This window comes from Mesocricetus auratus, unplaced genomic scaffold (assembly GCF_017639785.1).
Source record: "Mesocricetus auratus isolate SY011 unplaced genomic scaffold, BCM_Maur_2.0 Super-Scaffold_100004, whole genome shotgun sequence".
NCBI classification, from domain to species: domain Eukaryota; kingdom Metazoa; phylum Chordata; class Mammalia; order Rodentia; family Cricetidae; genus Mesocricetus; species Mesocricetus auratus.
The window spans coordinates 38,454,878-38,471,145 of NW_024429189.1; the positions used below are offsets into that span (position 1 = coordinate 38,454,878).

At 39.0% G+C, this 16,268-nt stretch overlaps 1 protein-coding gene across 6 annotated transcripts in view; it reads left to right on the top strand.

The window, feature by feature from the left end:
- Positions 1–16,268, top strand: part of Ubr3 (ubiquitin protein ligase E3 component n-recognin 3) — a 143,733-nt gene that overhangs the window by 23,768 nt on the left and 103,697 nt on the right. For 4 of the 6 annotated variants that reach the window (XM_040745531.1, XM_040745533.1, XM_040745534.1 and 1 more), the window contains exons 3-5: positions 1,752–1,910; positions 6,860–7,003; positions 7,569–7,618. In XM_040745531.1, coding sequence (XP_040601465.1) covers positions 1,752–1,910; positions 6,860–7,003; positions 7,569–7,618 — 353 coding nt within the window. The remainder of the gene's footprint in view (positions 1–1,751; positions 1,911–6,859; positions 7,004–7,568; positions 7,619–16,268) is intronic. The other 2 variants (XM_040745532.1, XM_040745536.1) reach the window with 1 other exon arrangement.

Genomic DNA, 16,268 nt, shown 5'->3' on the forward strand with positions numbered 1-16,268 from the left:
TGTGATAGTTACATGCTACTGTCACATGACTTGTTTATTTATTTTAGAGACTAGATATCACTATGTAGCCCTAGCTGACCTGGCTCTTCATGTAGACCAGGCTGGTCTTGAGCTCAGAGAGTGCCTGCCTCTGCCTTCAGAGTGTTGTGACTAAAGGCGTGTGATACTGCACCTGGCCTTTTTTTTAAACCTGAAAATACGAAGAAACTAATGGAACATTTTTGTCTAAGGATGAATTTCATGACTGTACATCATTAAATTATCTTCTCTTGCTCAGCATTAATTTCTTACTCAGGCAAACAATCCAAAAAAAAAAAAAAAGCCTAAACAAGACCTGATCTATCACACTATAAATTTGAGGTCATGGAAGCTGGTGGATTCACAGAAATCTTGTAGATTCACAGTTGCTTTAGGTTCTTTTTCTCTATCCTAAAATGTCTAGTCTATTATTAGATATTGTCAGAGCCCCTGGAACTAAAGGAAACATCAGTTATACCCACATCTCCTGTGTTACTGTGTAAGTCATTGGGGAAAAGGTACACATTTGTAGCTTACGACACCTGCTTCCAGCTGAGAAAGTGGGGTTTTAGGTGCTGAGTATGTGTCCCCTTTCTGGGGCACACAGACCCTTCCTTAACTCCTTATGTAAATTCTCCTTTTAGCCAGTCAATACTAAGCTTTAAATCTTTGTTTACATCTTTCTTTTAGGTTTTAGGGCAGTGTTCTCAACCTTGTGGGCCACAAACCCTTTGTGGGGTTGAAGATCTGTTATTATAGGAGTTGCATGTCAGTTAGCCTGTTTATCAGCTATTTATATTACAATTTATAACTAGCAAAATTACAGTTATGAAGTAGCAGTGAAATACTTTTTAAATTATGGTCACCTCAACCTGAGGAATTACATTAAAGGACCTCAGCATTTAGAAGGCTGAGAACCACTGCTGTATAGGGTTTTATTTATTTATTTATTTATTATTATTATTATTTTTTGGTTTTTCGAGACAGGGTTTCTCTGTATTGCTTTGGAGGCTGTCCTGGACCTCGCTCTGTAGACCAGGCTGGCCTCGAACTCACTGAGATCCTCCTGCCTCTGCCTCCCGAGTGCTAGGATTAAATGCATGCGCCACCACCGCCCGGCTGCTGTAGGGTTTTAAAACACTACTTTTCTGTTCGTCTTTAATATTTTTCTCATTTACTGGCCAAGGAGGTTTTTTTTTTTTTTTTAATTCAAGACAGTTTCTCTGTGTAGCTTTTTAGATTAGACCAGGGTGGCCTCCAACTCACAGTTTCTTTTCTTTTTTCTTTTATGTTGTTGTTGTTTTTAGTTTTATAATCATTCCTCTTTGTTGAGGTCAGGGACTGTCATATGTGTTTCTAGGCATTGAAGTCAGGTTTAGTGGCAAGCATTATCCACATTGTAATCTTGCCAGCCCCACAAATTAATTTCTTACTAAGTCACAATCATCTCTTTTTATCATCTACTTTTTTCAAATGACTGATTTCCATAGTGACATCAGCTGTAGGGTGGGTACTGAGCAGATAGTAATTTTCTAATAGAATTCTTAATTTTTTTAAACAGAGTCTCAGGTAATCATGTAACACTAGCTGGCGTGGAATTTTCAGCCTGGCCTTGAACTCACAGAGATCCACCTGCCTCTGCCCTCAGAATGATGGGATTACTCTTAATTATATAATTATGTGTCTATACATATATGTAAAACATATGTGCTATAAATACATTTTCTTTTTAGCAGCTGATGTACCATCAGAAAAAGAGCTTAGCAAAGTGCTGCAGCTTTTGGAGCCTCAAATATCCTTTTTAGAAGACCTGACTAAAATGGGAGGAGCAATGAGGTCTGTTCTTACTCAGGTGTTAACAAACCAACAAAACTACAAAGATCTGACTTCTGGTAAGTGAAACATTGGAGAAAATTTATAATTTACTTTTTCGTGTAAGAAAAGTAGCATCTTTTAGAATCTAAAGGTGAAGTTAATGTTTTTCATATAGTTCTAAAGCTTGAAATTATTAAGAAAAATTATAGATGAGGAAACTGAATTTCAGAAAAATTACGTGGCTTTTTAAAGACTTAACTAATTTCTGTTGTAGCATATCTAGTCTCTTCATTTGGTATGATGGAACTTGAAAGAGTTCAGCTTATGTTGCTTGTCCCTGGCAAGAGCCATCTCACCAGACTAGAATACCTGATTCCCCAGTAATGGGGTGGGGACATGCTAGTTCTTACTAATAAGTAAGATCTAACAGCAGAAATCATGAGCTAGAGGGCCATGGTAAAGGGGCTAGATTCCAGGTAGATGTTCTAGTGTTTGTCATAAACAATATACAACAGGACAAAAGATGAGGGAAAAGGAATAGTGCCAGGTGTGTCTCATGATTGTTCTGGGAGACCTCCTGACAGTACACAATGGCCCTAAAGCAGGTCATGGTGGTCCTGCTGAGTTAAAAAAATGCACAGATCATCATATCGGTGTGCTGAAGCTGGTGGAAACTAGAATTTTGGGGCAGAATACCAAGGTGTGGTAGGCAGACTTTTGGAGAACCAATTCATATCTAGTATGAGATTACCTAAGATTTTTTTTCATATTTACTTATTTTATATGTGTGAGTGTTTTGCTTGTGTAGACTGAAATTTCTGTCCTGCAGCCATTCTGTCCAAATAAACACACAGAGGCTTATATTAATTATAAGCTGTTTGGCATATTGCTTAGTGTTAATCACTAACTCTTTTTTTTTTTTTTTTTTTTTTTTTTTTGGTTTTTGTTTTTCAAGACAGGGTTTCTCTATTGTTTTGGAGGCTGTCCTGGAATTAACTTTGTAGACCAGGCTGGCCTTGAACTCACAGAGATCTGCCTGCCTCTGCTGGGATTAAAGGCGTGTACCACCACCACCCGGCTCACTAACTCTTACAACTTAAATTAACCCATAATTCTTATCTATGTTTATTAGCCATATGGTTTGGTACCTTTTCTCAGTAAGGCATTCTCATTTTGCTTCCTCTGCCTCTGGCTGGTCACTGCGTCTCTACCTTTCCTCTTCCCAGAATTCTCTTTAGTCTGGTAGCCCATCTATACTTTCTGCTTGGCATTTTATTAAACTGATACTAGTGACAAATCTTTACAGAGTGCAAGAACATTGTCCCATATCAGACTTGCATATATGTATGTGTACCACATGCACGTCTGATACCTGTGGAGGTCATCAGATTCCCCGGAACTAGAGTTAGAGAACTAGACTTTGAGTTGATGTGTGGGTGCTGGGAATTGAACCTGGGTCTTCTGCAAGAACAAATGCTCTTCACTACTGAGTCATCTCTTGCTCCCACCTAGGGTTTGTTAGAGATTGTCTATTATGGGCTAAAAATAGAATAAATACCTGTAGGCAAGCAGTGATAGGGAACTTTGAGGGCTGAGTTCAGCCACCTGATAGAGACCTTTCTAGTTCTATAAGCATCTGGCTCTGAGATACTAGAAAATCAGACCTTGAGTAAGTAAGGTTGGCTGTAGGTTAGTTTTGAGAAAACTCATCAAAAGAGAAAAAGAAAACCATAAAGGAAGCTCAGGGTCAGAGGATTAAATATAGCTCAGGATTTAAGGATGAGGACTGCTTTTCCAAGGAACCCAAATTTGGCTCCCAACATTCATATTTGGGCTGCTTACAACTGGTGGCAACTGCAGCTCTGGGGGCATCTGACATCTTACCTCTGAGAGCACTGCACCCACATTCTCACACATACACACAGATTAAAAAAGCTCACAATGCAGACAAGAAAGATGGCTCAGCAAGGAGAAGTACTTGTTGCATTAATCTTTTCTTTTCTTTTTTTTTTTTTTCGAGACAGGGTTTCTCTGAGGCATTGGAGGCTGTCCTGGAACTCACAGAGATCCTCCTGCCTCTGCGCGCCCCCCCGTGCTGGGATTAAAGCGTGCGCCACCACCGCTTGGCAAACTTAATTCTTTAGAAGGACTAAAAAGGCTAGGGTATTGATAAGAAACAACTGTTAAGGGGGATGAGAGTGGCTCCAATAAGGTTCACATCAAAGTACATCCAAATGCTCACAGGAGAGATACGATTTTGTTTTTATTCTGAATGTATTGTTGTATGTATTAGTTGCTTTTCTGTTTTCTGATAAAATACTATGACCAAAGGTTATTCATGGAAGTAAGAACTGATTTTGGCTTTGATTTTAGAGGGAGAACCCATGATGGCTGGGTAGTGTTGTTGTTAGTGGTGGTGTGAATGGCCGCAGGGAGCTGAGAGATTGTATCTTTAGCCACAGATACAAACCAGAGTGTGAACTGAAAGTGTGAACTCACAAAGCTACCTCCAGCAGCCTGCACTACCTTCATAAACAGTACAGACAGCTGGGAAGCAAGTGTTCAAGTACTTGAACCTACCAGGGACATTTTTCATTCAAACCATTGCATCATGCAGATGTTTCAGACTCAAGAGTAAGATGATCTTTTGGCCAAGAATGAATTGAAAAAAGTGAGAAAGGCAGCTTAGGCGGAGTTTCAGAGCTTCTGTTTGAGCTTGGCGATGAAATTGGAATAGCTGAAGAGCATACTTTTTAAGTGGATGTGGTAATTGAAGACAATAATCCCAGTTACTTGGGAGGTCTCGGCAGGAGGATTTCAAGTTTGCCTGGGCTATGTAGTGAGAACCCTGTCTTAAATAAAAGGGTGGGGAGGGATTTTGCCTAGACATCTGTTATTTTGTTAAACTAGAAATGATGGTTATTGTTGTTGTTTTTCTTTTTCTCTCCCTACCCCCAAGTCAGGGTTTCTCTGTGTAGCCATGGCTGTCCTAGAACTCACTCTGTAATCAGACTGGCCTCAAACTCAGAGACCCACCTGCTTCTGTCTCCCAAGTGCTGGCTTAGAATGGTTCTTTATTCGAAACTATCATCTGTTGAGAAAGAGAATAGGCAGATTGACTTGATTTTTCTTTTTCTTTTCTTTACCAGGTTGACCTTGAACCTAGGGAGATCTGCCTGCCTCTGCTTTCTTCCTCAGTGCTGGTAATGAAGGTGTTCACTGCTATAGTTAGCTAAGTCGGTTATTTTTAACCACTATAGCAATGTTTATTTTAGAAGGGAGTTGTTATCATTGTTTTACTTTATTTCTACAATTAAAAAAAATCTTACTTCTAGAAACTAAACAATATTGAAAACAACCCTTAGTTAACTTTTATTTATGGACATTGAATTAGATTTTGATTCCAAAGTTTGAAATTTGAGCCAGGCTTTGTGAATGTGCCCACAATCCCAGCTACTCAGGAGGCTGAGATGAGTAGATCACAAGTTTAAGGTCTTTGTGGGGTACAGAGTGAATTCAGGGCCAATTTGGACAACTCTGAGACCTTGTCTCAAAATTAAAAGCAAAACAGCTCAATGGGGGAGTTGCTGCTTACCATGCATGAGGTTGAATTCCCAGTAGAACAGAATTTGAGGTTTCCAGTCTAGCATTGCTTCTGTGTTTGCACACTCATTGGCTACCCAAGACATCTTTATAAACCTGTTGTCTTACATAGAAAAACTGCAAAAATGCATTCATTTTCAGAGCTACTGTGAGGAGTTGGTAAATTAGTCAGATGAAAGTGTACAACTTTTATTATTTAGGAAACTTTTTATGATACTAGAGATTAAACTGGAATCAGAGCCTGGCATATGTTAGGTAAGCCACTGACTGAGCTAGATCCCTAGCACGTACTTCTGTAAGAGTCTGTCGGATTTTATTTACTGTTTATTTTTATTTTATGTTTATGAGTGTTTGTCTGCATGTATGTAAGTATACCAGGTATGTGTCTGGTGCCTGCAGAGGTTAGAAGATTGTGTCAGATTCTGTGGAAAAGAGTTAGAGGTGATTGGGAATCACCATCGGGTACTGGGAATCAAACTCCATGCCTCTGCAAGAGCAGTAAGAACTCTTAACCACTGAGTCATCTCTTCAGCCTCATTCTTTATTCTTTTTGTTTTTTTGAGACAGGGTTTTGTTGTGTAGCCTTGGCTGTCCTGGAACAAGCTCTGTAGACCAGGTTGGCTTTGAATTCAAAGATCCTCCTGCCTCTGCCTCCTGGGTGGTGGGATTAAAGGCACAAACTTGGCTTCATTCTTTATCCTTCCTTCCTTCCTCCCTCCCCCCCCCCTCTCTACCTCTCTCCCTTCCTCCTTCCTTGCTTTCTTCCTTTTGACAGGGTTTTACTATTTATCTTTGACTGACCTGGAACTCACTCTGTAGACCAGGCTGGTCTCAAACTCAGAGATCTGCCTGCTTCTGCCTTCCAAGTGCTGGGATTAAAGGTGTACACCACTGCCCAGTTATAAATTACACTTTTCATTTTTTAAATGTGATAAGATGATTGGAAAAAAGAAGAATCAAATGTAGTTTCATTTGTAATGTTTGAAAATGTCAACTGAAGCTTTGTCTCCTCTGCAAAGCCTTTCTCTGGTTAAGTCTCTCATGTTTGGTGTCCTGAGACCACAGATGCTCAAATCACCTGCAGAAGTCTGCTTAGTAATTGTCGTCTACAGCATTTTCTCTTGCCTTTCTTTGCCACTTGTTTCTAGGTTTCTAGAAGGTTGGATCATGCCTTAGTATACCTTGTCTATAGACCCCTCATGTATTAGATGTTTAACAGATTTTATTCCTGTTATAAACTGCTGCTCATTCTGGGATTGCTAGTGCCAAGCATAATCACAAAATATTATATGAAGCGAATTGTATGTTTATTGTAAGTTTGTTCTTCCGTTGGAACATTTGCTCATGTGTAGTCACAGGATGACTGTATTTAGGTTTTGAATGAAATATTTTCTTCTGACTCTAACTTTGTTTTAAATATTAGGTCTTGGAGAAAATACTTGTGCAAAGAAAAGTCATGAGAAGTACCTTATAGCTTTGAAGAGCTCTGGACTCACATATCCTGAGGATAAGCTTGTATATGGGATGCAGGAGCCATCGGCTGGTACTAGCACTCTGGTAGTTCAAGGTTTGTCTAAATATTTAATTTGAACCACAGTGACGTTATTTTATTAAAACAGAAAGCCCCTCAAACTTTTCTCACTATTGGGCAAATTTGTTTTGAGCCCTAACAGTGGCATTCTTTATATTAGAATCAAGAAAGAATAGATGAGTCTTTCTTTTCATCACAGAGGAAGTGGGTGGGGTGATTAGACAATGAAGAAGCTTCACTTTCTCACTTTCCTCAAATACAAGGTGTTCAGGTTTAGTGTTGTGGTTCTGATGTGAAACTGTAGCAGTTGCTATTCAGACTTTATCAACTCAGTGTTTTAGTAGTCATGGCTTAGATCTAAAAAGCAAGCTCCTTTGGAAACACCATTTGTAATTATTTAACTTCTATTTTCACTGGGGTTTTTCTATTGAAATATCAACCTATTAGGTGACACTTTAAAGTTGAGCTTTGCCAAGGTAGCTTTTAGAATGAGGTGCCTTCACTAATATAAAATTGTGATATTTGCATGCCTCAAAATAATTTTCAAAGACATTGATGTATGACAGTTATGATGGACAACCTTTTTTTCTTCCATCTGTAGGGTTTGCAGGTGCTCCGGGAGCATTGGGACAGGTAGAGTCTTCAGATGAGGTGAGATTTAAATTTTAACCGTCTTAGAAATAGAATTTTAAATGTTTCAGAGCTGTAAACCTGAGTTTGAATTTAAACACCCACATAAACACCAGGTGTGAGCTTATACATGTAACCCTAGTGCTAGGAGCTGGAGATTGGGGCAGAGGGGCCTCGCCAGCTTAGGTAAAATGGAGAGTTCCAGATTCAGTGAGAGCCCCAGTCCCAAAAAGTATAGCGGGAAATGATAAAGGAAAGTACCCAGTATTGATTCTGGCCTTTGCAAGTATAGGCAGGAACATATATTCCTGTATGTACACACATATATCCCACTTCCCCAACTCAAAATTAACATAAAACCAAGATAGGATTTATGAAAAAAAAAAGGTTTATGTGTAAGTTCCTTATGCATATAGATATATATTAAAGCTCAAGAGTAGATCACAGTTACTTTGTGACAGGACAAGGACTACAATTGATTGTTACTTTTATATGTAGAGTGAAAAGATAAGACATTTAGTTAAGTAACTGGACAAGGCAGTGCATCCCTGTAATCCTAGCACATGGGAGGCAGATCCATATACTTGGTCTGGTGGCTCATGTCTGTGATCCCATCACTTGGAGGGTGGAGGCAGGAGGATCAATTTAGAGTCATCCTCAGCTACATCTCAAGTTTGAGACTAACTTCGGATATGTGATCTTGAGGTTAGTCTGGGTCACTTGAGACCTTGTCTCAGATAGTAACAAGACAAAACAAAACAAGGGACTGGAAGTGTTGCTCAGGAGCAGACTGCTTGCCCAGCATTTGGAAGGCTTCAAGTTTCGTCCTCACTACTCAATACACATGCATGCATGCATACATGTACACATGTGTACACACACATATGCTAAACAACAAACCCCTGAAGCCAGCATGGTAACATATGTCTGTTCCTAGTGTTGACAAGATTAAAGCAGGTATATTGTGATTTGAGGCGAAGAAAAAACTTGTGTTAATTTTTTTCTAGTTAGTGAACTAGACATTTTTGACATTATGACATTTTCACAAATGTATATATCATTACATTTTGCTCATAGTTTCCCTCTTTCCTCCTACTAGATCTTGTCCCCTCTCTCCCCTACTGCTGATAATTCTACTTTATTTTCCAGAATTGAAGTTGATTTCTGGACATGTAGAAAGCCAGCTTTTGAAAGAGGTGCTTTTTCCTCTAATGAGGAAAGAAGTAACCTTGGTTTAAAACTCCTAGAATTCCATTTGCAACAGCATAGTGTCTTTTGGTTGGATGCTAGAATGTCATCCTTTGAGAGAGAAATCACTTCTTTCTCTTTTTTTTAAAGATTTATTTATTTATTATGTATGCAGTTTTCTGTCTGCATGCATGCCTGCTTGCCAGAAAAGGGCACCAGATCTCATTATAGATGGTTATGAACCACTATGTGTTTGCTAGGAATTGAACTCAAGATCTCTGAAAGAATAGCCAGTGCTCTTAACCTCTGAGCCATCTCTCCAGCCCAAGAGAGAAATTATTTCTAAAAGTAATTTCTGCAGTGATAGTGGAAAATTTTTGTTATGGTTCTGTGTTCATTATTGCCTGACTGTCTTTTAAGGCCTCTTGTAGTCATTCCTCTTAGAGTCTATTTCATCTACCTCTTTATGTAATTTTTAAAATTGCTTCAGAACTAGTTTAGCTTTTCACTGTTAGAGAATTTCCTAGGTTTATGATGTGTTTTGAACAAATCCATCTCCTTCCCTCTCTGCACTTCTTTCCCACTGTCATTTCCTCCCAACTTTATATACTCTCCTTTTTAAACCCCTGGCCCACTTAGTGCTGCTTGTGTGTCTGGGTGTAAGACATACTGGAGTCCCTCAGGGGCTGTATCCTTGGAGATAAATGGTTTTCCTTCAATTCAGCAGCTGTCCCCTGTCCATCATGGAGTTTTAGCTGACTTGTCCATGCAGCCACAGCCACCAGGAATTCATGTTTGCAATAGTATTGTCATGTCTGGCAACTATTGTTTCATTGCAGATGTCCACTCTTTTCTTCTACTGTGATCATGATCCCTGAGAGAGAGAGAGAGAGAGAGAGAGAGAGAGAGAGAGAGAGAGAGAGAGAGAGAGAGAGAGAGAGAGAGAGAGAGAGAGACAGAGAGAGACAGAGACAGAGAGAGAGAGAGACAGAGAGAGAGAGAGAGACAGAGAGAGAGACAGAGAGAGAGAGAGAGAGAGAGAGAGAGAGAGAGAGAGAGAGAGAGAGAGAGAGAGAGAGAGTTGTAAATGTTAGTAGCATCTACCCCATTCAGAGCTTATTTTCTGCATATTGGACAATTGTGTGTCTCTAAATTGATCATCATAAGAAGTTTCTCTGGCCGGGCGTTGGTGGCGCACACCTTTAATCCCAGCACTTGGGAGGCAGAGGCAGGCGGATCTCTGTGAGTTCGAGGCCAGGCTGGTCTACAAAGTGAGTTCCAGGACAGCCTCCAAAGCCACAGAGAAACCCTGTCTCGAAACCCCCCCCCCCAAAAAAAAAGGAGTTTCTCTGATGAGGCCTGAGAGATGCACTAATCTATAAGGTATAAAGGTAAGAATTTAGGGTGTAGTTTATTATTAGGTCTCTTGTTTTCTTTCTTTCTCCTCACCCCCCCCTTTTTTTTTTTTGAGACAGGGTTTCTCTATGTATCTCTGAGTGTCCTGGAACTCACTCTGTAGACCAGGCTGGCATCGAACTCCCATGTCCTCCTTCCCACTCCCAAGCATTGGTATTAAGGGCGTGCACACCACTGCCCAGTTTATTAGGTAAATTTAATGGAATAGTAGTATTAGGTTCGCCTCTAGGGCCAGTGATCTAGCCAGGCATGGATTTGGGCTAGGTATTAGGAATGAGTTCCATCAAGTGGAGCAGGCTTTAACTCCAGTCAGAAAGTGGTTGGTTACTCCCATAACATTGTGCCACTATTGGACCAGCAGGCTTATCTTGCCAGGCCAGTTGTTACTGTAGTTCTTCCAATTCAGAACTGTGTAAGGTTCTTGTAGGGTGCATAGCACCTTCTAGTATTATGGTAATAGGAATGAAACTTCCAGCCTTCTCTCAGCCTGCTATCTCCAGGTCTTACTGTCAAATCCTGGGGAAAACCAAGAGCAATGACAATAACCTGTAAATGTTTAAAATTGGATAGCTGGAGTAGACTGAGTAGATATCTACATAGCTTTTTCTTTATGAGAATTTTTAGAAACACCATTACTATACAGTTAATTTTTCATGTTTTCCAGGGTGGTATACAATTCATCCTAAAAAGAACTTGGACTTCAGAGTCAGGCAGATCTATGTTTGTCAGGCAGATCTATATTTAAATCTTGGCTCATTATAGCCTTATATACCACATTATTTTATTTTTCAACATTAGTTTTTTAAATGAAGAAAATAGCGGTAATTTAAATGTTAGAATTAATTGGGATATTATGTATAAAACCACTTTCATGTACCTGCCACCAATTTAACTATTTTCTTTCTTTTTTTGAGACAGGGTTTCATGTAGTATAGGCTAGCCTTGAACTTGCTATGTAGCTAAGGGTAACCTTGAAGTTTTAATTGTCCTGCCTCTACCTTCCCAATACTGGGACTGTAGCATGTATGTACTGCCCCACTTGGTTCACTTAGGCTCTGGGGGAATGGACTGATTGATGGCGTCATGCATGCTGCCAGGCAAGCAGTCTGCTACTTAGGATGCATCCCTGGCCCACTAATTTAGGTCTCAGATGTTTTCTGTCTGTAGTCTTATGTGTAGAGGGATTATAATATGTATCATACTACAGACTTTTCAGCTTACTTTTCCTGAGAAATAGTTACTAAAACATGATTTAAAGGGAATCAATGTGCCATTCAGCTTTTAATTGTTCAAGTAATATGCAAATTCATTTTGGTTGTTTTACTGGCAATTCAGATAAAATAAAAGTTTCTGTGGATCCTCTCCAATACTAGTTCCTCCTCAGTCCTGCCATTTAGTTGCTCTCATGCTTTACAGGTCCATTTCTATAGAGTAAATAACGGCACTGTTGGTGAGAAAGTAAATGAAGAAGCTTTTACTCTTTGTAACCTGCTTTTATTTACTTAGTAGTAAACTATGCAAGTCTGTCTTTGTATGTTATTTTCATTGGTGCTACAGTATTCAAAATAATGGGAAAACTACATATTGTCCTATCATGCTCTTGATTTCTAATTCTTATTATGAGTCACTGTTTCCATTTCTTTTTCTTTTTTGTTTTGCAGGTATACAAATAGTTCTCTAAGATGGAATTGCTCAGCTAAAGTGTATATATATTCAAACACACATATATTTTAATAGGTTATATTTATTTTTGGTTATAAAAATCACATAAATATTTAAAGTAAAAAGTATAAAAGCAAGCTGGGTGGTGGGACATGCTGAGACAGAGGCAGGCTAATCTCTGTGAGTTCAAGGCCATCCTGTTCTACCGAGTGAGTTCCAGAACAGCCAGGGCTATATAGAGAAACCCTGTCTTGAGAAACAAAAAAAGAAGAGAAAAATGTTAAGGAATGTTTGTAACTTCTGTAATCACAATGTGCCATTAGCCATTCTTTTCCTTGAGTTCTCTTGATATTTGATAATGACTAGGAATTATAGTTAAATAGCATTTCAGTAGTTGGCCTCAATCTTTTGACAAACACTGTGAATATGAAATATTACTGTAGCTAGTAATGACTTCAGTTTTAAGAAAGTTTTATTTATAACAACTATTATTGAATATCAAGAGAATGAAAACTTACATTTAAGATTGAAAAGTATTTTTGGAGGGCACTTAAAAATATTATTTATGTGTGTGCATGTAAGCATGTGTGTGTGGGTACTCTTGGAGGCCATAAGAAGGTGTTGGAAATTCTAGAGTTGTAGGTTACAGTTGGTTATGAGCCTCCCATTAGGGAAACTAGGAACTGAACTCCAGTCCTCTGCAAGAACAACAAGCACTCATAAATGGTTGCTATCTCTCCCTTGTATCCCCCCCCCCTTATTTTTAAAGACAGGGTCTTACTATGTAGTCCTGGCTGGCCTGTAACTTGCTATATAGTCAAGACTAAAAACTTGGAAGCAGGAGCTGATGCAGAGGCCATGGAGGAGTGCTGCTTACTGACTTGTTCCCCATGGCTTGCTTAGCCCACTTTCTTATAGAATTCAGGACCACCAGCCCAGGGATAGGATAGTACCACCCATAATGGGCTTGGTCCTTCCCCATCTTTCATTAATTAAGAATGTGCCTTCCAGGCTTGCCTGTAGCCCTGTTTTTATGGAGGCTTTTTCTTAACTGAGGTTCCCTCCTCTCCAATGAGTTCAGCTTGTGTCAAGTTGACAGAAAACTATCCAACACATAGGGTCTCTGGCTGTCCTAAAACTCTATGTATATGTGCTGGCATGTAATTTACAGAGATCTGCCTGTCCCTGCCTCTTGAGTGCTAGGATTAAAGGTATGTACCACTGACTTTTTAAAGACAGGCTCTTATTTTGTAGGTCAGGCTGGCTTAGAGTTACTGTATACGGCAAATTGGCTGGACTCACAGCGGTTCCCTTGCTTCAGCCTCGCAATTGCTGGAATTAGGCATGAGTCACTACATCTGCCTTAGAGTTGATTTTTACCTTTCTAAAGCAAATGGAATGTACTAGGAATTGCTAATATTCTTTATAGTTTAAAGAACAAAATGTTTTAAAATTTAATGAACTGCAAAGTTATATTATTTTAATCTTCTGAAGGCCTTTTGGACTTGCCTGACCTCTTTTCTTTTTCTTTTTTGGTTGTTTCTTTTTTTCTTTTTGGTTTTTCGAGACAGGCTTTCTCTGTTTTGTTTTGGAGGCTGTCCTGGAACTCGCTCTGTAGACCAGGCTGGCCTCGAACTCACAGAGATCTGCCTGCCTCTGCCTCCCGAGTGCTGGAACCAAAGGTGTGCGTCACCAACGCCCAGCCTGTTTCTTATTTTTAATGAGAGAAATATTATTGTATTAGGACCATAGGCTTGCATGAGAAAAAGTACCACTGGGAACTACTTTATAAGCACAAAAATGTATTGAGTTGTATTATGATTCATTTAGAGAGAAAAAGAAGCATTTCTACCCACTCCACAAAATTAATGGCATATTTTGAATTTGTATTGCACTTTTTTCAAAACATTTTTGCATATATTACTAAAATGATTAAACACTAATAACTCAGTAAAGAACAGAATATGCCCTTTAAGGAGGAAAGTGATGACAGGGTGAGGTAGTGTGTGGGGCCTAGATGTAAAACCTCTTGAATGAGTCACTTGTGCCATTTGAAAATTTCATTAAGGCTTTTAAAAGCTTCTTCCCCCACCTCCTCCTTTCTTTTTCTTTCCTCTTATTTTTTACTATCTGGAAACTGTAAGTACCATAGCAAATTTGCTTTAGTGTTCATATTGAGATTTAATGAGGCGTGATGATTGGAATTTCTCCCTGTTGACCCACAGATTAGCAAGCCAGCCCTTTCATTGTTTCAGGGTAATCCAACAAATTATAAGTAAAGGATGAGAAGAAGACAGTTATATTTTAATTACCCTAAATTGAAGTAGGTTACAGCAATTTAAAAAAGGTATTTTAAAAGCTAGGTTTGTAGCTAACTAGTGGGCCACATTGCTCTGGGGTTGACCCCCAGCATATACAGAAATATACCTCAAACAAAAAAACAACAAACTAGAATTTCAAATCGGGAGAGATATCTATCTAATTTAACTTTCAGTTTTAAGATGAAACAGTCTTGAAAAGTGGCTCAGTGGTTAAAAGCACTGCTCTTCCCGAGGATCCCACACCCACCAGTAACTCCAACTCCAGAGGGTCTGACCCTGATGCTCTCTTCTGGCCTCCAAGAGCACCCCCACACACGAGGCATATCTACATACATATAGATAAAAATTTAAGTAAAGCCGGGCGTTGGTAGTGCACCCCTTTAATCCTAGCACTTGGGAGGCAGAGGCAGGTGGATCTCTGTGAGTTCGAGGCTAGCCTGGTCTACAGAGCGAGTTCCAGGACAGCCTCCAAAATACAGAGAAATCCTGTTTAGAAAAACAAAACAAATCTAAATAAAAGACATAGACTTGAAATCACAGTAGTAGCAAGATTTATTTCTGTTTTGGAGTTTTCTTTGACTGAATATATATTGCAAACCACTTAATTTTGATCATGCCAGTGTGTCAGATACTGGTTTCTCTTGTCCCCAGGGTAGCAGAACACTGAGTACTCAGCAGTACTATTTACATGCATGACATTTTTCATAATAATACTTCTTATTCCTTTCTTGTGTAGCTCATCTGAAATAAGAGAAAATGTCGTTTGTTCTATATGGCACCCAAAAATAAAATCAAGAACACATCTAGTTTTTATGAAATATTTTTAAATTTAATATACATATTTTTAAAATTTGTGACTATCAGATAATCTATTTCAATAGAAAATCATCACCAGTCTAATATGTGAGTTGGACTAATTATAATTAGATGTTTCTGAGAGGGAAGAGAGTGTGTTGTACAGTAAGGCATTTCCCTCCTTTTTTTGTTTTTTGTTTTTGTTTTTTCGAGACAAGGTTCCTCTGTGGCTTTGGAGGCTGTCCTGGAACTCACTCTGTAGACCAGGCTGGCCTCGAACTCACAGAGATCCGCCTGCCTCTGCCTCCCGAGTGCTGGGATTAAAGGCGTGCGCCACCAACGCCCGGCCATTTCCCTCCTTGTTAGTCAAGATTTTGTTATGTAACCCAGACTGTTTTTTAAGTTTTTTGATGCTTCTGCCCATGGCCTTCTGAGTAGTGGGATTACAGGTGTGCACCACCATTCCAGCATACAGATAATTTCTCAAAGAAAGGTTAGATAGCCTGAGGTCCATAAGCAACGTCTATGTGTACCGTAACCAGATCATTAGTTTCTGTGACTTTGAGGTACAAATGAAATAAAACTCTTTCTTCCCATAAAATTATGACCATCTGAATGCCTGTTTTAAAGAAATTGAAGAACAGGGGAACAAAGAAAGGAAAAACAAAAAAGAAAGGTTTGTTTTCAGTCTGCTATCATTGTTATTAATTTTGCTTATTCATGAATATCTTTTTTCTTTACACACTTATATAATTGAAAACAATCATTAGCAAAATGTTTAGATATCTTTGTAGACATTATTTGAATATTTTTACTGAATAAAAGAATACATTTTTCAGTACTTATATTGAAATAGGATTATTGAAATTGGAGATACTTTTTCAAAAATGAATTCAGTGATAAAAATGTAAATATGTTTTTGGGAATTAAAGCTGAATTTTAATTTATCAGGAATTATGTTAATGGTGAATGGTGGGGCTGGAGAATCACAAAGTTTTGTTGGGAAAGCTCTTAGAAAATCCTAAAATATTTTTTTCCCAGTGTAGGAGTAGATTTTGCAGCATTCTTGACAATTGGTAAGCTTCTGTATAAACGCTTCCAGGCATTTATAGAAATTTCACTTCTAAAAATATTTCCAAAGAAATAAGGAGACAAAGCCGGGCATTGGTGGCGCTCGCCTTTAATCCCAGCACTTGGGAGGCAGAGGCAGGCGGATCTCTGTGAGTGCGAGGCCAGCCTGGTCTACAAGAGCTAGTTCCAGGACAGCCTCCAAAGCCACAGAGAAACCC